Below are 22,664 nucleotides of genomic sequence, written 5' to 3'. Positions count from 1 at the left end.
TCAAAAAAACAAATCCCTTACACCACATAAGCCAATGACAGAGCTACTATATGGTCAGCTGATCTGCTAAATCTCACACCATTTTAAAAGAATGATGCAGTGCACAAAGTAATCAGAAAAAAAACAAAAAACGGGATAGTCATGACTGCAATGCATTCCATAGCAAATGTACTACAACTTGTAGCTGTGGTGGCATTCATCCAGGCTGGATTGAGCTGGCTCCAACTAATGAGTTCACCATGTCTCTCACAAATGCTGACAGCATCCAACATTAATGCTTCTGCCTGTGGCCCAAAAAAAAATCCAGCTTCAAAATTTGACAAATTCCCCAGTGGGAGAGCAAGCACATTGGATAGCATGGATGTTGTAAGCCAGAACCATCATTTACTTAATGGGAGACTGTGCCATGAGTCATTGCTAAAGATCATCCTGACAGGAAGTGTAGAGATCAAGAGGCTCTCAAAGACATTTGTGGATTAACAACATCAAAGAATAGACTGGAAACAAAAACTTGGCTGATTGTATGCATGCAGCACAATACAGAGGGAACTGGAGAATCCTAGCAAATGACACATTTAAGACACCTGGTTGGGGGAAGGGAGTAGCATCCATGGCCCTTTTATGACCCTCTGAAACCAAGAGCAAGGAAGTTATCAGATCTGGCCTGAATGCTTGCAATAAAGCAGGCTCTGCTAATGATACCTAAAGATCAGGTGGTGAAGCTGAAACAGGTGTCAGATCAATTATACCACTGTAAAATAAGAAGATCAAAAGCAAATGTGACCTCATTCTGAATTTGAATTCTTCTAGCTAGCATTAGACATTTAGTTCACTTAGGTCTTTCCAATGTGTTCTTCATTGTTAAAATACAGCCATACATTATAAAAGTTATTCAGTAGTGGAAGGAGAGATCAATGCAGTTTGATACCCAGCCTAAACATCTACAGGAAATAAACAGGGAATGGGGGGGGGGGGGGAAGCAAGAAAAAACTGGGGCTCTAAGCAAATGCCTGCTAAATTTTGTTGAAATTGATTTCCTATTGATTAGTTGGTGTAAAACCAGGAAATCTGTTGTTGAGCCAACTGTTTCATGACATCAACAACAGCTTTCATTCCTTCACAACACACCATTCTCACGACTATAGCAATTTTTTGGAGCTAATTAAAGTATTCACATAGATTTATTATTCCTCTCTTTATAATCAATTGCCTCAACTCTCAACACTTACGTCACTTGCCACAAAGTTGAGCTAGATGGAATTTGAACTCAGAACATAACCAAATACCACAAAGCATTTTGTTTGACAAGCTACAGCTTTTGCCATCCACCAGCTGAGCAAACTTTTTAAACTGCATGGCCAGTTTTGTCCCCACAGAAAAGTATTTCACTTTACATTGGTTCTGAAGAACACAAAGTTACTTAGATGCACTATCACCATTATTTCTATGGTTCCACCTTGACCAATCAAACACCCCCACTCCTTCTTTGAAAATCTAAGTAGCCACATGATCCCTCTACAGCAAATCTGTTCTGCTCTGGCCCCTTCTCTCATTCTTTAATTCCTCATCTCATAGCATAAAGTTGCTTCTCTTGGAGTTTATAGTCTTGCAAGATTCATGATGGTCTCATTGGTGCTGGTGCCATGTAAACCACACTCTTTAAAGTGGTTAGAATTGGAAAGGGCATCCAGCTGTAGAAACCAAGCTAAAAAGACCCCTCAGATCCTATCAAACCAGTCAACTCCTATGTCAGCATGAAATAGGGACATTAAATGATCTTGTAATTATACTGGATTACTAATAAGAACAAGCCACCTTGCCAGTTGTTAGACTTGCAATGACAAGCAACCAAATCTCCCTCAAATCACACTTCTATTTTAGAATAAAACAAACAAAAATTGCATAATGTAGACTGAGGTACACAACTGAAAACAAACAAAAAAAACTGGTTTGATGAGATCAAACAATGGCAACAGAAGAGACAAAATTTACTGAAAGGAAAGGAAAAACACTAACTCACCTTATTTTTATCATTAAGTGTTTCTTCTAATTGGCGTAAATTATTCCTTGTTAAGATGAGTTCACTTGAAAGCTCAGCACCATCTTGTATCTGTGTTTCCAGTTTAGCAATCTAGGTAAGAATAAAATACAAAATCAGGTGAAGTTAGAATTTGGTATTATAGTAGTTTTAGTGTAAGTGTGGTTGTAGTCCACTTCCCAAACACATGGTTTCAGGTTCAGTTCCTCTGCATGGCATCCTGAGCAAGTGTCTTCTACTATATATAGCCCCAAGCCATCCAAAGCTTCGAGAGTGGGTTTATAGACAATCTGAAAGAAGCTCTTTGTGTGTGTGTGTATTTCTTTTCTGGAATTGGTTCTCAAAGTACATACAGGGGATGTGAATTCAAGTCGTACATACAGGAGATGTGAATTCAAGTCTCACAAACACTCTTCAACCTGTTCTATCCAAAAGGGTTCTTCAACTCAATATTTTCATGCTGTTATTTACAGCTTTATGTGTGCTTCAAGAACTAATTGCAAAAAAGATATTCCAGGTTCTCTCAAAAGTTTGTAATTTTTTATGATGTCATCAACAACAACAACACACACACGCAAGTAAATACATGTGCATGCATAAGTCACACTATTTTGTATTTGATTTTAAATGAAAACACTGGGGAGGAACTTATGAGTAAATACAGTGTGTGTGAATGCTTTTAAGTCCTTGTCTTAATGTCATCTGATAGTTGTTAATGAGTGTTGCTTGCAATGAGGCAGTCATTTGTTTCCAGTATTGTGAAAATCAGTCTGGCCATGGGAAAATATCATCTTGTTTGGAAACAAGTGAAGGTTGGTGATTAAAAGGGCATTCAGTCAAAGAAATTCTGCCTCATTCAAACTAGTCCAAAGCATGTAAGTATGGAAAAGTGAACATTAAAATAATGACGTGATAGTCTTCAGATCTTTAGATATTTAGCATAAAATCTGATTTATTTAAAAGAAAAAAAAAGAGATGAGTAAAATAAATAGTTCCATGATTTAAATCATGAAAAATTTGTAGTACAATCGTTGCACAAGGTGAGCTAAAAGTCACAACCCTTAACAGCTTAATCAAGTGGCTTCAAGTTGTTGCACCAACTTCATTTTCATGACTTTTGGTCAACCCTAATAGTTTCTCCACTTAAAGATAGTTAACAGAATTTCAGTCAATCATTGCTGTGAAGGTACCTGGCCTAATGGTTAGGGTGAAGGCAACATGGCCTAGTGGTACAAGCCACCCAGTGAGCTCCTATACAGTTCCTGTCACCCAATTTCATTCACATGTTCAGGTGATCAACCTACAACTATAGAGAATGTCTTGCTCAAGATGCTATGGAAGGAGAGTGTATGTGGGGCCCTTATAGGGGGTTCCTATAAGGTTGTTAATCACCCCTGATTGGAACTCTCCCGTATGACATGTACACATGCTCAGTGACTTGCTTTAACTTCCGCAGACGACTCACATACTGCACTGACTGGTTCGGCAAAGTTATTTCGCTACATAGATATCCTGCAAACGTAGCTATTCGTCGTATTTGGCTTCAGAGATTGAGACTTGTGAGGAAAGACTTTGTTTACACTGCAAATAGCCAAATGTGTTCCCAGCATTTCGTCAATTTTAATGGACTATCGAAAGATCACCCCTTGCCATCTGTTTTTCCAAACAAAGTATTTAAAATATCAGTAAGTGCATGATCATATACGCAGTTAGTAGATGAGTGAAATGTCTCTTTGATTTATCTCCTCATTAACAGATTAGAACATGTTAAAATTCAAAAGGGGAAACAAATTCGAGTGGTGTACGTTGGGCTAAACACGAATGTTTAATCTAATAATTGTTGTGTTGATGTACAGGTATTTTTAATAAAGAATTTTGCATTCAAATAATAAACACATTGAAATTGTTGTTAATGTTCTGAATGAATGTGGGAATTTCGAGTAAGCCTAGCTATGATATGTTTCTTTATATATATATATATATATATTTATTAATAAGGGTAGAAATTAATATTAATCAATTAGAACCAGTGGTCTAGCATATTAAAAAAATCCGAAGATTAAAATTATATCAGGCAATACTTTACCGAGAGCAGATATAAGCTTCTGCTTATTCCTGTCTGAAGTATCGTCCGATACTTCAGACTTATCGTCCGATGAATTTACTTTGTTGACATTCTTCATCGACAGAATTTTTATACCTTTCAGTCAAGTCTGCCTTTCTTCCAGTAACATACTGTCCATATAATCTTAAATATTTCTCTAACTTAGGCACAGTAAGTACTTCGATAGCTGAATCATCGAAACAATAACAATAGCGTGGATAGTCTGCGGAAGTTTAACTGTCTACATGGAGCGCCGCCTAGCCAAGGGAGATAACCTACTTATAGGAAAGCCCTATAGTTGCATAATGAACTTGACCATTCAGCCATCCTGTGCTTATGTTCACTGTTATTATTTCACCTTAAGTCAGGCCTGGTGGGACAGAATATCAATTTATTTTGTATTTTTCTGAAACAATGTATATCAGACTATATCATCCAATATGACCTTTGACATGGTAATGTGCATGTCTGCGCCAGTGTACATGTATGTCTCCATGTATGTGGGATCTGAGGGAGTGTTGCTGCTACTTCTAGCAATTCAACCTTGCATTAGAAGCTCACTTGTTGCTTATTGTACAGAATGACCAAAAGGTAAAGAAGTCTTTTGATCCTAAAAGACTTCTTGTTTAGTAATGGCTGACCTGAAACTAAACACCAGCAGCAGCAGTAGCAATGTGTAACCTTACAGCAATATAAAACAAAACAAGACATTATACTGGTCCCTACCTGTTTTCTGTACTGGTCCAGTGTTACCTCATTGTCTTCCACCTCTTTCTTTAGTGCAGTATAAATTTCAGATTTCTCTTTCAACACTTGCTCGTACTCCATTTTCTCAACTTGCTGACTCTGCTGTAATGACTGCAGTTGTTGAAACAGTTCTGCATTACGTAAAAGTAATTTATCTTTCTCTACAAAATAAAAATAAAAAATTAATTAATTAATTGATATTTGCCGATGATAAGAAGAGGATAACAAACAACAAATTTCATGTCTTGTGATTAGTAGACAAAATTCATCATCATTGTTTTAATGTCCTCTTCCTTACTTGCATGGGTCAGGCAGAGTTTACTAAGGAAGATTTTCTACAATCAGATGCTCTTCTTATTCACTAACCCTCACCTGTATCCAAGCAAGGTAATATTTCGCCCAAGGCCAGACATGATTTCACAAAATATTGAAAATTAATGATACTGAGAACTGCAGTCAACTATTTTAATGGGATCCATAGTTTAGTGGTTGTTTTAAAAAAAAGAACATCATCTGCCTCTGTATACAATGAATTTTCTCAAGAGGAAATGACCTGAATAACAGCTAATGGTGACAGGAGGGACATCTGGCAGTAGAAAATCTACCACAGTGAATTCTGTCTGACTTTGTACATGCATAGAAAAATGATGTTAAAATGATGATAAACAATATCAACAAACACAAGAAGCCAACAAAACAGTTATAATGTAATTGTTTGAACTGTTAGAAATGGCAGTTAAATATCCTTCAAACAGCCAGATAAAAAGAAAGGCGGGAAAAAGGAGATAGAGAAACAAAGTTCTAGATTAAATCAGATAAAGTATGATAGTATAAGACACTGACTAAAAGCCAAAAAACAGGATGTTCAGGGCTAGAATGTTTGATCAGAAGTTTAACTATGAGAAAGGAAGGGTTCAGTTAGTACAATAATCCAGAGGGCAGAGATCCAAGGAAGGGCCCCATGAAATGCTGATGAGAGTAGGGAAGAGAAGACCACACCCACTCAGAGAGGTGGCCTCAAAGCAACCTCATTCTACCTTGTAAAATTTCTGAGCCCCTGCCTGTGTGATATTAGTAACCAATTTTTTTGGTCTGGCAACAATATCTAAAATATTCATGTTCTCCAAACATTCAGGAACTGTAAAAAAACTAAACAAAAGCAAACAACGGAAAACAATCAACAGCAACTTTTGATGAGAATATTTGTCAGTTATCTTAATTAAATCAAGGGATTACCTATCTTGTTGATGCAAATACCACAGGTGCATCAAGACAAAAGCCAGAAGATAAGTTCCAGTTTCTGTAGGTGTCAACTGGATAAAATACAATAATTCTCCCCGGATATGTAAATCTAAGCACACATGACTTGTCAGTATCTACAAGACATCACAGTGACAGTCCCATAAAAAGAAAACATCAAAGAAATTGGTTATAGTAGAGAATCAGTCAACATTTCTCCCACACTCCTTGTGAGAATATATATATTCTAGACATATTGTTCGTTACTTCTCCGTAGCATCATATCCCTTCTTCCTTAAAAGAAAGGGTATGATGCCATGTAAGGACTCTGCTATTGGTGTTTGAAATTGAAAATTAAATACATAACCTCAGTCATCTCAATTTAAGGCTTGCAAGGAATTAGCATTTCCTCAGTGCATCCCCCACCCCTCTAATGACCTCAGTAAAGAGTAGATTATTATCATCATTATTGTTGTTTTTCTTATTATTGTTTCATTATGGCTATTATAAGGTGAGTTGGCAGAACTGCCAGCATACCAGACAAAAACTTAGCAACATTTTGTCCATCTTTACAGCCTAGAGGGTAGCATTTTACAAACAATGTAATTCTTTAATACTTACCTTCTGTACAACACTGGAGATCTGCCTTGGTTTCTGATGCTTCTCTATTCACAGCCTGCAATTCCTCTAAAGCTGCATCAAGTTGTTTTTCCGCAGCTTCCAGCTGAAAATGCCAGACACAAAGAAAAGAAAATACAGAAGCAATAACAAATTAAAACAATCATATTTAAGAAGGGTAAGGAATCGTTGGTTAGTCTGAGGTAAGCCATACTTGGGACTAAGTGACAATGGTCGTTTTTATTGAATGGAAACATCACAATGAAAATGTTCACACACACATTGTCTGTCAAGTACATCATCATTAATTTAACATGCACTTTTCCAAGCTGGCATGGACTAGACAGAATTCATTGAGGCAAATTTTCTATGGCTGGATCTCTTTCCAGTTGCCAACTTTCTCCTGTTCCTAAGCAAGAGAATATTTCCTTGTGGCCAGATGTTTTTTGTGGAAGAATAGAAACAAACATTTCTGGTTTACAGCCACCATGTGATTTCAAGAGTCAAAGGAGGGGTGCACGCATGCACACACATGATAAGCTTCTTTCAGTTTCATAATCATCATTTAACGTCCATTTTCCATGCTGGCTTGGGTTGGAATGGTTAACAGGAGGTGAGAAGCCAGAACGCTGCACCAGACTCCAATTGTCAGTTCTGACATGGTTTTTATGACCGGATGCCCTTCCTAATGCCAACCATTTTACAGAGTGGGTGCTCTTTACATGTTGCTTACCAGCACCATCTACCAAATCCTTCACAAGGCTTTGGTTGGCTCAGGGATACAGAAAACAACACTTGTCCAAGTTGCTATACTATGAAATACCACACAATCAGGCTACTTGCCAACTACACTCACAAAAATGACTGAAGGTGTTATAATATCACCACAAGAAATCAGGCTTTACTAAAATCATAAAGCAGAAATTTCAAGTACAATTTTTTTTTTAAATTTTAGAAATGGAAGGATACTGCCCATGACATTTATACAAAGTCATGTTTCTGAGACTGGAGCAGAGAAAGGCTGGGGAGAAACCACAACTCTTGTGTTTTCGTCAGACAAGAGGTCTGGTCTTTATCATTTCTCAGCCTGCATTGTCCAGTGTGCCTTTCCCTTTTCAAAGATAAAATAATGACAGTGTATTTGGTTTCTATTTCTAGAAAGAGAGGTTATCGTGCTGGCTCATGCAGAGACTTCCTCTACTGGTAATAAAGACTTAGGTAAAGTTAATGAGTGCAGAGCTTAGCATGATTTAATCAATGATGGATTAGGATTTATTTGAATATTAATCAAAGAGACTATCAGGTAGAAACTCATTTAGCATAATTAAAAAAGCCATAACCTACCTTCATTTCCACATTCTCTAGTTTACTTGTCTTCTCCTGAAGTTCACTTAACACAGCAGAATATTCGTTCTCTTGAGAAATTAGTTTATCCTGGAAGAGTTAGGAAGAAAATAGATATCTATTGCAACATAATAGAAAGGAAAGAAGGTGAAAAATTTTGTAACATTTAAACTGCTTTTCATTTTTACTTGCAGTGTTTGGTGAAAGAGGAAGTGGCCATGATCCTTGCAGGCCATCCAAGACTAGTAAGGTTGATGCGATTAATGTATTGCAGGTCAACATTTGTAAGAAAGTCAAAAACAGGGAGGAGATTCCAAAGGGACAATGTTTTGGGGAGCAAGGACTGGGAGATAGCAGTTTGTGCAGGACAAGTGGGGGAACTGAATACAACAATAGGGATGAAATGTGGAGAGGCAAGTGGATCAGAGTGCCTGTTGAGTGGTGGAGGTATGAGACCAGTCAACTTTGAGGGACAGAGGCCATTATAGTAGTGATGGAAAAGACAAAGAGGAGACAGTACACTTGTGAGCCAGAGGCTGGAGTGTGTCTTAATGATTCAAAAGATGACTTGTGAATTTGTTTTTATTTCAGTTAATATGCAAGAACTTTTTATTTATAGTGCAATTATAATAAATATCACCACACATTCCTATTCTAAGGCAACATTCTTTTTAATCTTCATTAATCAATGTGTACAAAAATTTTATGCTGCACAGTTTTTTCATGTGACAAAAGTAAATCGTGATGGCACTTGTGCCCAGCGTCGCCTTCCTGGCACTTGTGCCGGTGGCATGTGTAAAGACATTCGAGCGAGATCGTTGCCAGTGCCGCTGGACTGGCTCCTGTGCAGGTGGCACGTAAAATACACCATTTTGAGCGTGGCTGTTGCCACATAAAAGCACCCACTACATTCTCAGAGTGGTTGGCGTTAGGAAGGGCATCTAGCTGTAGAAACTCTGCCAAATCAGATTGGAGCCTGGTACAGCCTTCTGACTTGCCAACCCTCAGTCCAACCGTCTGACCCATGCCAGCATGGAAAGCGGACATTAAACAATGATGATGATGAATGCAATCATTCTTCTATTTGTTTCAGTTATTAGACTACAGTCATGCTGGGGCACTGGTTTGAAGAGTTTAGTTGAACAAATCAACCTGATACTTTTTTTTTTTTTAATCAAGTATTTATTTCATTGATCGCATTTTACTGAACCATCAGGGAGATGCAAACAAACTAATACTAGCTCTCAAGCAATGGGAGACAAACACACAAATATGCACATGGGCTTCCATGTAGTTTTCATCAAACAAATTTACTCACAAGGCACTGGTTGGCTTAAGACCCCATGGACAACACTTTCAGAAGGTGCTGCACAGTAATAACATTAAATTATATTTTACCTGTAATTCATTTCTTTCATCTTCTAAAGATTGAATTTTCCTTTCTAAAAGCAGTTGTTTTGCACTCAATTCTTCTTCATTTTCTTCCATTTGAGCCTTAAATAAGAAGAATTTATAGAAACAAAATAATCCACCTTTAAAACATGTTTGTTGATGCTGAACATTTTATAATTAACAAATTTAATACCCACATAAACATCAGTTCAGATCATTAAATAATGATTGTTAAAGATTCCAGATTGGCCATGATTAAGCAGAGCTTTGATCAATATGTATTCCAGCCATGACTCTCCCATTTTTTCTTTTTTTTTCATTTATATCACTTTCCAACTACATTGACCCCTCTCTTCTAAAATGTGAGTAGCTATGTTGCTCCTCTACAGCAAATAACTCATTCTGCTCCAGCCCTTTCTTACATAGCTTTACCCCTCTCTACTCTTTATTCTACCATAAAGTTCTCCCTACCCATTTGGGGGTCCTAGTCTAGCAAGCTGCATGACAAGAAAAATAAAAGCACCCAGTACACGCTGTAAAGAAATTGGCATTAGGAAGGGCATCCAGCTGTTTTTTAAAGTTGTGTAGCATGATTTAGATGCTATTTCTAGCAGGTCACACAATCATGTAGAAGTTCCTCCACAGCCTCCTGTAAGATGTATGAGTTAGAGGTGGTACCAAGTGTAAACATCAACCTACATGAATATAAAAGTAAAACACACATGCTTTGTCAAAATCAGTGCCTACAAAACGATGTTTTATTTTTTAACTAGTGTCTATGAAATATATTTTTCCTTTTTAAAAACATCTGGATATGATTTGAGGATGATCTGGCTGATGCTTCTCGCTGATGCTTCTAGCTGATTGAGTGACCATGTAGAAGCTCTCATTTGGTTTAACCACATCACACCATGTTCTCAATATGGCAGGAATAGCTTAAATGTCATCTCTGTTGGATTCCTGCTAAGGCAGTAACAAACAACACATAGAAAAAAAAAAAGACACAATACTTAAATCAGACAACTGACCACATTGCAGCTGTGTGGTCAACTGTGTTTATGACTCATTGTTAATGGTGTCCCCCATAGCTGTTGTTTACTTTTGTTTTTAATTTTAAAAAACACAAAAGAAAAACGATTCTGTGATGAAATGATTGTGTGATGAACACAGCACTTCATCCTGTAAGTAAGCAAGGCCTTGACTCTTTGCAGTTGACGAAATCACTGATGATATTTATTTTTTGGATGAAGCGTTTACACTTACACCAGCAATGAGAGTGATTTGAACAACCAAAGTGGTGAAAGTGATGAGGAAAGTAGCAATTTGGGTGAACAAATATGGTAGCTGAGTGATAGGCTTATTATTGTTATTCACCTGAATTTATTTTTGAGATTCTGTCCATTAGTTTGCCTGCAAGTGATACACCTGAGCTGTATATGCAACAGGAGCCTGGGTGAAGGGTAAAGTTAGACACAGGGGCTCCAGGTTTGAGAGGGTTAAGAACTTAATATCGTTAGTGTATAGCAAGTTACATGTGAGTGATATTGAGTGTATGAAGGGGGTTCAACCGGTAAAATTATTGCTCCAATAAACTACTATACTTGTAAAAGTGTGAAAAATGGAGGTGATGTCATACCTATTTAAGTTTGTATATACACCTTCAAGTGCATGCACGTGTATATCGTGACAGATCTCTCTTGATCAACAATGAGGATTGTTTAATCAATGAAACAACCTGTTCTTAAATTAAGACATATGAGTGACTCAGCATTCCACAGACACATGCATGATGTGTCATATCAATTCCCAAGCAGAATCAATGTGATACCATGCATGATAGAGTTGTATGTGCCTTTTGAATTTGAAGTACAATCCACCCAGTGAGCTTCTATACACTCTCTATCTACTTAATTTCACTCACAAAATAAGTATCAACTTGCAGCATATGATATTTACACAAGATGCCACGCGGCAGGAATTAACCCGAGACCTTGTGATTGCAAAGTGGGGGTTCATAATTTGATGGCATGAAATGGTATCCAACAGTTGTACTCAACTGAGAGGGAGAAAGGTGGGTTTATGCAATGTGTTGAGGGGATTAAAATATGATAAAAAGCCCAGGAATAGGCTTGTTGCTGTAGAAGAGATTCATGACTATCCTGCTTTATATATGGGTGAACAGGAGTGAAGAAGACATATATATATCATCATCATCATCATCATCACCGTTTAACCTCCACCTTTCGAGTTGGCATGGATGGGATGGTTTGACAGGAGCCAGCCAGGTAGAAGCTTGCACTTGACTTCTGTGTTTGTTTTGGCAGGGTTTTTACAGCTGGATGCCCTTCCTAACACCAACAATCCCACAGCGTGCCCAATGCTTTTTACATGGTACAAATACAAGTGAGGTCAATTCTGGCAAGGTTTTTTACAGCTGAGTGCCCTTCCAAATGCCAACCACTTTACAGTGTGGACTGGATGCTTTTTAAGTGACACCTGCACTGACAGGGTCACCAAGTAACTTGCAAGATAAAAATCTTTTGAGAGGAGAGGGGGCATTGGAGGAGGTGATCTTGTGTCAGACTAAGAAAGGTTATAGTGAGACAGAGAGACAGAAACGGTGTCTTGCTGTAGAGGTACATGGTTACCCAGCAAGATGGAGAGAGAGATCAGGAATGAGAACAGAAATAGGTGTGCTGCTGTAAAGGAGATACATGTTTACCCAACTTGAGAGAGCAGGAGAAAGAGAGAGAGAGAGAGAGAGTGGGAGACAGCAGGATAGAGATAGTGGCAGAGTGCTGGGCATACTCACAAGGGACAGGGATCAGAATATAAATGAGATGGTCAAGTAAAAGAAGGGAGAGATAGATAGGTGGCAAGTGCCAAGGAATACCCTTGAGGTTCGAAGGTCATAATATAAATGACAGGACACTGCAAAAGAAGCATGAGTAGTGAGTGGTAAAAACCTGGGTGTATAGAGATAGGGGAGCTACCAGATAGCAATGATATAGAGAAACAGGGCCATGAGGACAGGATTGGAGAGTGATAAGTAAGCATATTGCATGGAGGAAATGTGAGGAAGAGAAAATATGTTGAGATGTTTGTTGGGGTAGGGTGTGAGAAAAGTTTTCCTGTCATGTGTGGGTAGAACACACAGGTTGGGGCTAACAGATAGCAATGATACTGTGAAACAGGGCCCAGAGGACAGAATAGAGGAGTTGGGGGCAAGCATAGTGCATGAAAGAGGAAATATGAGGAAGAGATGCAGTTTGGTTTGTTGCGGTACGGTATGTGAAAAGTTTTCCTGTTACGTGTGGAACACACAACACTTCCAGAACTCAGTTTCACTGACATGGGCAGGTCTTCTCAAGAATGTCATATTGCCAGACATCTCAGTTCATTGTTATTTCCTCCATGAAGCCCAACATCCTGAGATCGGTCCTTACTACTTCATCTCACGTCTTCTTGGGTCTCCCTCTTCTTTCAATGATCAGCACTTCTTTATGCAGTTGTCCTCATTCATACACATCACAAGTCCAAACAAACATAGTCTTCTCTCTTGCAACCTACATTTGATTTTGTCCAACTTTGATTCTCTCCAACTTTTCTCTCAGAGAAAACAGAGCATACTGCCTTCATTTCTCTCCAGTTTATGCACATCTTCTGCATTCATAGTCCATGTCTCACTACCATGGAGTATAGCCATTTGCACACAAGCATCATACAGTCTACCTTTCACTGAGACAGAGTCCTTTTGTTTCCGACGTATATATATATATATATATAGATGGCATTGCTAAGTAGTTAAGAAACATGCTTCTCAAACTTGTAGTTTGGGGTTCAGTCTCACCATATAGCATCTTGGGCAACACACACAAATATATATATGTATACACACACACACAATAGATTTCTTTCAGTTTCTATCACATCTTCTCTCAAGGAATTGGTCATCCCAGGCCAGAGCAATAGTAGAAGACACTAACCCAATGTGCCATTGGGGCTCCCACTGAGCCCCAACTTAACAATACAGCCATGCCTGCACCAATGACTATAAATATAAATTTAAAATACAAAAGAAAAAAGCAAACATAAAAGATTATCAAATAAAAAAAGAAATCAACTTACAATTGTCTGGTCAGCAGAAAACTTAACTTCTTCAAGAGTCATTAAACCAGTTTTTAATTGAGATTCAAGACTGTCGATTTTATTTAGTAAAAGTTCTTCTGTTTCTGAATGCTTCATTTTGATTTCTTCCAGCAAAAGTTTATGTTGTTCTCTCTAAAAACAAGACAATGGGGGGAAAAAAATGAATCGATTTTAAAAAATAACCCCAATTCAATAATCTTCGATTTTTGATTGTTTTTTTTCATCTTTTTAATTAAATTGATTATGTCATTATCTCAGGCTCGTTTCTTAACCTTTTTGTTACCATATTTCTCTTGAAATGCACTTCTTGGTTTCGATCAGTTTTGAGGGAAAAAAAAAATTAGATGTATTTAGTAGAATAACCATCCTTGTTAATCTGGTGTTTGGAAATTAATGAAATTTTGATGGAAGGTTTTAATTTAATCACTAACATAGGGCTAGGGGTGGTCCCAAATGAGTTAGTATCACAAAGGTTAAATCACACCCTACCATCATCGGATGATGTAATCTGGGATTTACTGTTTAAATACAAAAATGAGTGGCTGGAATGCCTTTGAACATCTGCTTAATCCTTTTGTCATCATATTTCTGTTGAAATACATTGCTTTTGTTCCAATATTTTGAATATAATGAAGAATTTTGTAAAATAACTGTCATCATTAAGCAGGTGCTTTTAAGGCAGCGAACTGGCAGAATCGGTAGCACACTGGGCAAAGTGCTTAGCAGCCTTTCATCCGTCCTTACGTTCTGAGTTCAAATTCTGCCAAGGTTGACTTTGCCTTTCATTCTTTTGAGGTTGATAAATTAAATAACAGTTGAGCACTGGGGTTGATGTAATTGACTTAACCCCACCATCACCACCATTTATTTTATTGATCTCAGAATGATGAAAGACAAAATCAACCTCAGTGGGATTTGAACTCATGACAAAGACTGACAAAATGCTAAGCATTTCAATGGGAATTTTAAATTTAATTTCAACTGGAATGGTCTCAGGAGAGTTGGTCTCTTAAGGGTTAATGTTCTTCTCAAGATGAAAATCTAAAACAAGATGTTTCGTTTAATGTTATTTTCTGGACTATTAACTTCATCTTCAGTGACAAAACTATTTCTAAAGATGAAGTTAATAAACCAAATAATTTATTCACAGAATAATTTTCTAGTAACAACTTTTAGACATTTAGTAAATATCAAAAGAAAGCGGACAAATATCAAAAGAAAGCGGACAAATATCAAAAGAAAGCGGACAAATATCAGAAGGTTTGATATAGTCTTTTGTTGTCATATTTGATAGACACAAATGAATTATTGTGTAATTACAACAAATGACAAAAGAAAAATATATATATAGGAGGGACAGGTTTAACAAATACTGTATTAGCTTAATGTTTAAAAGAAAGAGTTTCCACATTATGTTACCATGTTAGTCTTTCATTAGAAGAAAGAGAAATAATGGGGAGTGGGGAGAAAAAAGTCGGCGAGAAAGAAAAAAACAGGTGAGGAGTCAGGTGGGAATGTGGTTCTGGGTAGGTGGGGGAGTTAAACAGAGAGAAGAAAATGGGTGTCATCATCATCATCATCATCGTTTAACGTCCGCTTTCCATGCTAGCATGGGTTGGACGATTTGACTGAGGACTGGTGAAACCGGATGGCAACACCAGGCTCCAGTACAAATATAGGAGTGTATCTGTATTCAGAGAGGGGCATGTGGGGATGGGTGAGTGTATGTATGTAAAAGTGAATAGAATGTGGAAGTGTAGTGGTGTAGATTAGTGTATGTGTGTGTGTGTGTGTGTGTGTGTACACGTGTGTAATTGTTAGATGTTTGTGAAGTAGTGGGAATTGAGTGTGAGGCAAAAGGGAATGTTTAGAGTGATAGAAGTCTGTGAGACATTGTACCGTGGGAGTAAGGTATGGACAAAAGAAGCTGAATGATAGAAAAGATGTCAGTTCAGGGAGAGAAGAGAAAAATGAATTACAATAGAGAACACTGGGGAAAAGTGAGAGAGAAATGATTCTGTGAGAGAAGAAAAGGTACTTAAAATTATACATTAGTGAAAAGCCCAGGGAGGTCGGAAGAAACGTCCTAAGGATGGTGAGAGACTATTAAAGAAATTTAATTAAGTGAGGCATATTGAAAGGCAAGAAGAATGTGACATATGTGTGCGTGTCAATGTAATATGTTTTATCATGGGAGAAAGAAAAAAAAAGATTTTCTTTTATTGCTTATTGCATTTACTATTTCACTACACCTTGTACAAATGAATTAGTCTGTTTTCTAGTAGAGTTTTAGATTATTCTTTTTACATCCGTTTTTCTATGCTCACATGGGTTAAATAAATGCATTGTTGAGGCACTGTTTTACAGTTGGATGCTTGTCCCACAGAGAATGTTTCCGGTTACTTTTGGGTGCCCCTCGTAATTGTGGTATTGTTTGTAAATAAATGTGTTCATTTTTCGACTTTTCATGATAGCATGAGTTAGATGAATATACTTGTGAAGCATTGCTTCGCAGTAAAATGCCATTGACTGTTTATCAAAATTAATATTCTAATAATTTATTTTCTAATCATTCACTTTAGAAATGGCAGGCTTGCATAACGAGCCAACAAAGAAAACTTTGCAAGAAATAGCAGCCAAATCTTTGTCAACTCACTCACCATTTCACATACATGTTCCAATACTGGCATGAGTTAGATGGTTTTACAGGATCCAATGGGTCCAAAGACTACATTGTACTCTTAATGTCTGCTTAGGCATGGTTTCTATGGCTGGATGCACTTTCTAACAACAACCATTTTACAGCATGTACTGGGAGCCTTTTTTATGGTACCAGCATAAAAAGTAAAAGATACAAAGGACATTGTAGTCTATACTAGAAGACAAGATGGTCACAACTGGATTATCCTTGATCATATCCTTAAGAACAAGGATGACTTGGGGCTAAACAACAACAGAGTGATATAAACATACCTCCTTCTCATGTAAAACATCCTTTTGAGTGGCAAGGTCCCAGTTCTCTGATACTCTCTTTTCTGCATCATCTAGTTTCATTTGCAGATCTTCAATCTACAAGAAAACAAAACAATAAATCTAAACATACATAAATAAAATCACAAAACAAACCCTTTTGTTATTATACTTCAGATGAAATACACCATCTTTATTTCAATTGATTTTTAAAATAATGAAGAATTTAGTAAAATAAGTTTATCATTATTAACTCTCACTTTTTTTCTTTTTTACTATATTCCTGCTGAAATATACTATCATCATCATTTAACATCCGTCTTCCACACTAGCAGGAGTTGGACAATTTGACAGGTGGTGGCCGGCCAGAGGACTACACCACACTTCCCTCTCTGTTTCGGCATAATTTTTACGGCTAATTGCCCTTCCAAATGCCAACCACTTTACTATATTTCAATTAAAATAATGAAAAATTGAGAAAAATAACTGTCATTATTAAGCTGATGCTTGGAACATAAATTAGCTTGAAATTTTGAAGGAAGGTTTTAGTTTAGACATCATAAAATCGAGGGCAGCCTCAGGCAGGTTTGTTTCAAAAAGGTTAAATCATACCTTACCATCATTGGATAATGTAATCTGGGGCTTTAATATGTTTAAATATACAAAAAAAAAAAAAAAAAATGACTGGATGGTCATGGCTGGCATCCCTTTAAACAGAGGCCTGCTTTATTATATCTCTTAAACTACACTGCATTTGTTTCAATTAAATTTGAAAATAATGAAGAATTAGGTAACTCATTATTAAGTAAATGTTTGGAACATAAATTAACATGAACTTTTAATTTTAAATCAGTAGATTTTTCACACTGACCTAAAACGGTCTCAGGTAGGTGGGTATCAAAAGGGTTAATAAGATTATTGACCTCATTTTTCAAGATTAACACATTTTAATATTTGCATCTCTATTACATTTGATTGATTAGGTCACCAATCATCCTCATCTGTTTTATACATGAATGAGTTTATAGGAATCTTTGTTTCCAAACAAAGAATAATAACACTCTTACTAGCAAGGCCACAGATGCATTTATGATTACTATTACAGTTCTACATTATTTATATTTATCTTTCAGTAAAGGTAGCCATATTGAACTGCCTTTTTTTTTATTTCATTTCTTTCACTTTATCAAAGAAGGAAGGTCAGTAGCCACGACATTACAAACTGATAAGAGTAAAGTATAAATTTATTGGTCACTGCAGCAGGAAGTTACAGATCAATATACTGGAGCTTACCTCAGATCTGAAATCTAATGTGAATGTTTGAAACAGAGGTCTCTGCTAAAGGTATCTAGATAGGGGTGAGGGTTTAAATCAGGTGATGAATTAAGTATAGTGAATGCAAGATTAACTGCCTGGGCTGTCAACAAAATTATATATATATATATATATATATATACATACATATATACATGCATGCATACACACACATGCATATACACACATATTTCAAGGCATTCTGATCTGATGTTCTTGAAGTTCCAATCTACCACCTTAGATTGGTTATTTTTTTCTTATTGACTCTGAAAGGATAAAATGCAAAGTTGATCCTGGTGGGATTTGAACTCAGAGTGTGGAGAGTTGGACCAAATACAATGGAACATTCTGTCCAACGTTAACAATTCTACTGTCACACAATCTTTTAACAATCCATGATCCAAATTAATCCTGCATCTCAAAACAACTCCCTACAATCATATCCTGAGGACTTAAAAAATGAAGAACAGGTGAAATAATTATTTACATTATTTACAATTGACGGATATTTGTACTCATCTTGTTTGTTATTAACACGTTTTGGCTGATATACCCTCCAGCCTTCATCAGGTGTCTTGGGGAAATTTCGAACCTGGGTTCTCATTGCTAAGGTATTTTTCGATGTTATTATTATTATTATTATTCAGGTCACTGCCTGGAATTGAACTCAGAATCTTGGGGTTAGTAGCCCGCGCTCTTAACCACTATGCCATATGCCCGTGGGTGAAATAATGCAGGACTTGATAGACTCATCATCATTTAACGGCCGTTGCCCATGCTGACATCGGTCAAACGGTTTGACTGGGCTGGCACGCTGGAAGGCTGCACCAGACCCCAGTCTGATTTGGCATGGTTTTCTATGGCTGGATGCCCTTCCTAACACCAACCACCCCGAGAGTGCCACCAGCACGGATGCCATTTGCATGACACCAGTATCTGCCATGACTGCGATTTTGCTCAGCTCAGTGGGTCTTCTTCTCAAGCACGACATCATGCCAAAGGTCTTGGTCATTGCCTCGTAAAAGCAAGATGGGATGGTCACAGATAAAATACCTCTGACAATACATCTGCCAAATCAGAAGATCCCAATATAAGTTAAACCAATTCTTACATACTTCATTTGATTAATCTGAAGAGAGTGAACTGCCAAGATCAAAGAGCATTGGTTTTCTATTATGGTCCACAAGTAACCAAGTGAAAGAAAAATCAAGGCAGGATGAGATAATTTCTATTGATTTCAACAAAACTTTAGACTTTCTAATGAGCAAAATACTTCCCTAACCCCCTCAGATACATGTCTCATTAACATTGGTAATTTAATAAGAAAAGTATTTCTAGCTAAATACTGTTTGTAAAAATGAGGAGTACACTTGGTCTTTTGTTCAAATCAGCTAAAACAAATATTTTAAAAATAATAAAATTTGAATTAGTGTTAATACAATGCAGGGAATATAAAAAAACGTTAACTAAGATTAATTTGACAAGGAAAAAAAAAAAAACTAGTGATTAATATTTTCTTTCTTTTCAACATGGGAGACAACTGTACACTTATGACCTCATCAATGAAACAGCTTTCACTATGCTCACCAACGTATGATGAAAAGGCTAAGTAAAAAGCATAAGAGTATATGTTAGTTGAAATAGGAAAATAGTGTGGACGAAGTCTTGATCATGCTAAAAGAAGAACTACAACAATGGTGTAATCTATTGGAGAGAAATGAGATACCTACCTAATAGTGTGGATCCTTATGTACGATGAATTGGTATACTGTAGCCAGCACAAGCAACTCATGAGAACCTAAGTCTGATTCCAATAGCAAAGTGAACAAAGATATTTGAGTAGAGGAACAGAATCATCTCTTGACCCACAAAGAAAGTGGAACTCTACACTACAAGCCAAGAAAAAATACTGGTAAATTTCATCAGTTGTACAGTATCACTGCTGCTGTTTCCAGCATGAAGTTGTTTCAACCTTGTGATACCTGTTTAAAGCTAGGCAAGCTGAGCCATTTCAGAGCAAGATCCTTAACTCAGACACATTAGTGACATGATGATACAAACCAACAATCTCTTTGGGTCAATAATGACACTTCTACATGGTCATTCAATCTGCTAAGAATAGCAGTCAAATTTTCCTCAAATCATACCTTATCTCTTTAAAAAATGAAGTTATTAGATAATGTAGTCCTAGATATATTACACCAGAAACAATTGCTGGCAAGCTTCTAATTCAAGGCCTGTTCAGTCGGGGCTGATCTAGGCTAAACAACAACCAGCACTGCTAGCTTCTTGGCCAGCAGCCCAGTATTTTATAAACTCAAACATTCATGCTCTCTCTCTCTCTCTCTCTCTCTCATTTAATAATATGGTAGTGTTACTCAGGTTGCTCCATCAAAATGGTTAGCAACAAGAAGGTATAATCATCACCATCATTGTCATCATCATTTTACATCTGCTTTTTTTTTTCTTTTTTTTTTCTCCATGCTGGCATGGATTGGACAGGTTTTTACAGCTGGATGCGCTTCCTGTTGCCAACCCTTTTAGTTACCTCTAAGGACATGCAGGGATGCTGTATTTCCATTTTAGAATGGAGATACACATCTAAATCATAAAACCAACTAAAAGCCACATGCAACTTAAAGCAGCATTTACAAGACAACTATAAAGATTTTATACAGCAAATCTAACCCAGCATGAATAAGCCAAAAAAAAAAATGTATATCACAAAAACCAATGATGATGATGATGATGAAGATAATGATGATGGTGATGATATACCTGTTTGTGCAGATTTATCTTTTCTAAATTAGCTGCCTGTTGACTTCCACTTAATTCTTCACTGTCTTCTATAATCTTCGCATTCAGATGGGAGATCTGAGAATTGAAGAAAAAACAATTTCGAATGAACGAAAATGATCTTTTTTTTAAAAAAAAGAAACCACAACAAAACTCAATTTCTATTAATTGTGTGTTAAATATACCACCAGTAGCCATCCATCAGAATTTCCCACACGCTCCCTTTCTTGAACCAACAAACAAGGTTCAACAAGAGGTAGTTTTTCATTCAGCAAAAGGAATAACCTAGCAGCCTATATACAATTTTGGGATCATGATCACTTTTGAAGGGGTTACAATCAGAGTCAAGACTTTTCGAGTACTGCTCAACATAGATTCTGAGGCAACTAGAAACAGAAGTCAAATCTCTCTCACATTACACCCGACCATCAGAAAGTGTGAAGAAAGACATTAGACAATGTAGTTATAAATATGTAACATCTGAAAAAAGATGGGATGAGAAATGCTTTTGATCATAGTTCTGCTTATTCAGGTCTGCCTGGAGGTAAATAAGTTTTCTGATTCAGATATTTTTTTGTTTTGCCAACATAGCTGTAATCTAAAGATCTGGATCATTTATGATTTGCTCGGTTCAAGGCTGACTTGGGCTAAACAACATCATTAAACGACACTATATATTTCAGTCTTACCTGCCCTTCAAGGTGGGTTATCTTGTCACTCCAAGTAAACTTTACTTCCTGCAACTGTTGCCGTGACTCAGACAACTTTTTCTCAAGGCTATCCCTCTAGAAAAAGAAAATACAAACAATTTATCATTAGACAGGTGAATTAGCAGAATCATTAAAGCATCAGACAAAATATTTTGTGGTATTTATAGTTTAATTTTTAAGTTCAAACCCTGCCAAGAACAACTTCGTCTTTCATCATTCTCGGGCTTTATAAAGTGTCAGCTAAGGCTGGAGTCAATTCAATTAAATCACACCACACTCAGCCTTGTGTTGCCTAATTAAACAGCAGTGGATTGGCAGAAGCATAAGAGTAACGAGGGAAGTGCTTTGCATCATTTCTCCCAACTCTTTTTGTTCTGAGTATAACCTTTCTGATACCAGTCTACTCAAGACTGCCCAGTGGTTCTATGATACAAACGATTTTTAAGTGATCTAAATTAAAACCTTTCATCAAAATCTCACAACAATTTATGTTCCTAAACACCATCTTAATGATAGTTATTTTACTAAATTCTTTATTATTTTCAAAATTAATTACAAACAAAAATTGTGTATCACAACAGAAATATGGTAACAAAAAAGATTAAATCCTGTTGACTTTGCCTTTCATCCTTTCAGTGTCAATAAAATAAGTACCAGTTGAACACGGGGGGGGGGGGGGTGTAATTGACTTACTCGCTTCCCCAGACTTGGTGGCCTTGTGCCAAAATTTTAAGCCATTATTATTAATTATAATAACAACAATAACAGGAACAAAGTCCTATAACCAACTTAGCCACTATATTTTTTTTTCTTTTTTTTTTTGTATGCCGATTCCTTTCTTCTAAGAGTCCCATGAGATGTGTATGCAAACCTGCAGCATGGCTTAGATGGATCATTGATCAATAGTTTCTTGCCAAAACATAAAATTAAACTTACCTCTGATTGTAAAGCCTTAATTTGATCATTTTCTGACAGACCATGATCATTCAAACGTTGTTCAAGTGTGCTAACCCGTTCTTCTAAATGGACAATTAGGTCATTCTTTTCTTCAATAGTTTTGGTCATCTGAAATGAACATATTGAATGGTTCTGTCATTCTTCAACATTTACAAAGAAACATCCATAAAAAGGGAACCATAGCTACTAAGTCACTTGAGAGCTACCATGACAGTTTTTATAGTGTTGTAAAGCAATGCTAGAATCAGTAGTCAAGGATCCCTTAAATTACATCCTATCATCTTGT

At 36.8% G+C, this 22,664-nt stretch overlaps 1 protein-coding gene across 8 annotated transcripts in view; it reads right to left on the bottom strand.

Annotated features, from left to right (window-relative positions):
• LOC106883985 (uncharacterized) overlaps positions 1-22,664 on the bottom strand; it is a 74,594-nt gene that overhangs the window by 1,894 nt on the left and 50,036 nt on the right. For 4 of the 8 annotated variants that reach the window (XM_052971065.2, XM_052971066.2, XM_014935145.3 and 1 more), the window contains 10 exons: positions 22,358-22,486; positions 21,401-21,496; positions 20,694-20,789; positions 16,605-16,700; positions 13,611-13,763; positions 9,489-9,584; positions 8,091-8,180; positions 6,750-6,852; positions 4,869-5,050; positions 2,021-2,131 (listed from right to left, as the gene is read on the bottom strand). In XM_052971065.2, the coding sequence (XP_052827025.1) occupies positions 2,021-2,131; positions 4,869-5,050; positions 6,750-6,852; positions 8,091-8,180; positions 9,489-9,584; positions 13,611-13,763; positions 16,605-16,700; positions 20,694-20,789; positions 21,401-21,496; positions 22,358-22,486 (1,152 nt within the window). The remainder of the gene's footprint in view (positions 1-2,020; positions 2,132-4,868; positions 5,051-6,749; positions 6,853-8,090; positions 8,181-9,488; positions 9,585-13,610; positions 13,764-16,604; positions 16,701-20,693; positions 20,790-21,400; positions 21,497-22,357; positions 22,487-22,664) is intronic. The other 4 variants (XM_089358440.1, XM_089358442.1, XM_052971067.2 and 1 more) reach the window with 1 other exon arrangement.

The sequence above is a fragment of the Octopus bimaculoides genome, chromosome 10, assembly GCF_046866305.1.
Source record: "Octopus bimaculoides isolate indiv1 chromosome 10, ASM4686630v1, whole genome shotgun sequence".
In the NCBI taxonomy this organism is placed as follows: domain Eukaryota; kingdom Metazoa; phylum Mollusca; class Cephalopoda; order Octopoda; family Octopodidae; genus Octopus; species Octopus bimaculoides.
This window is presented reverse-complemented; position numbering and strand designations above follow the sequence as displayed.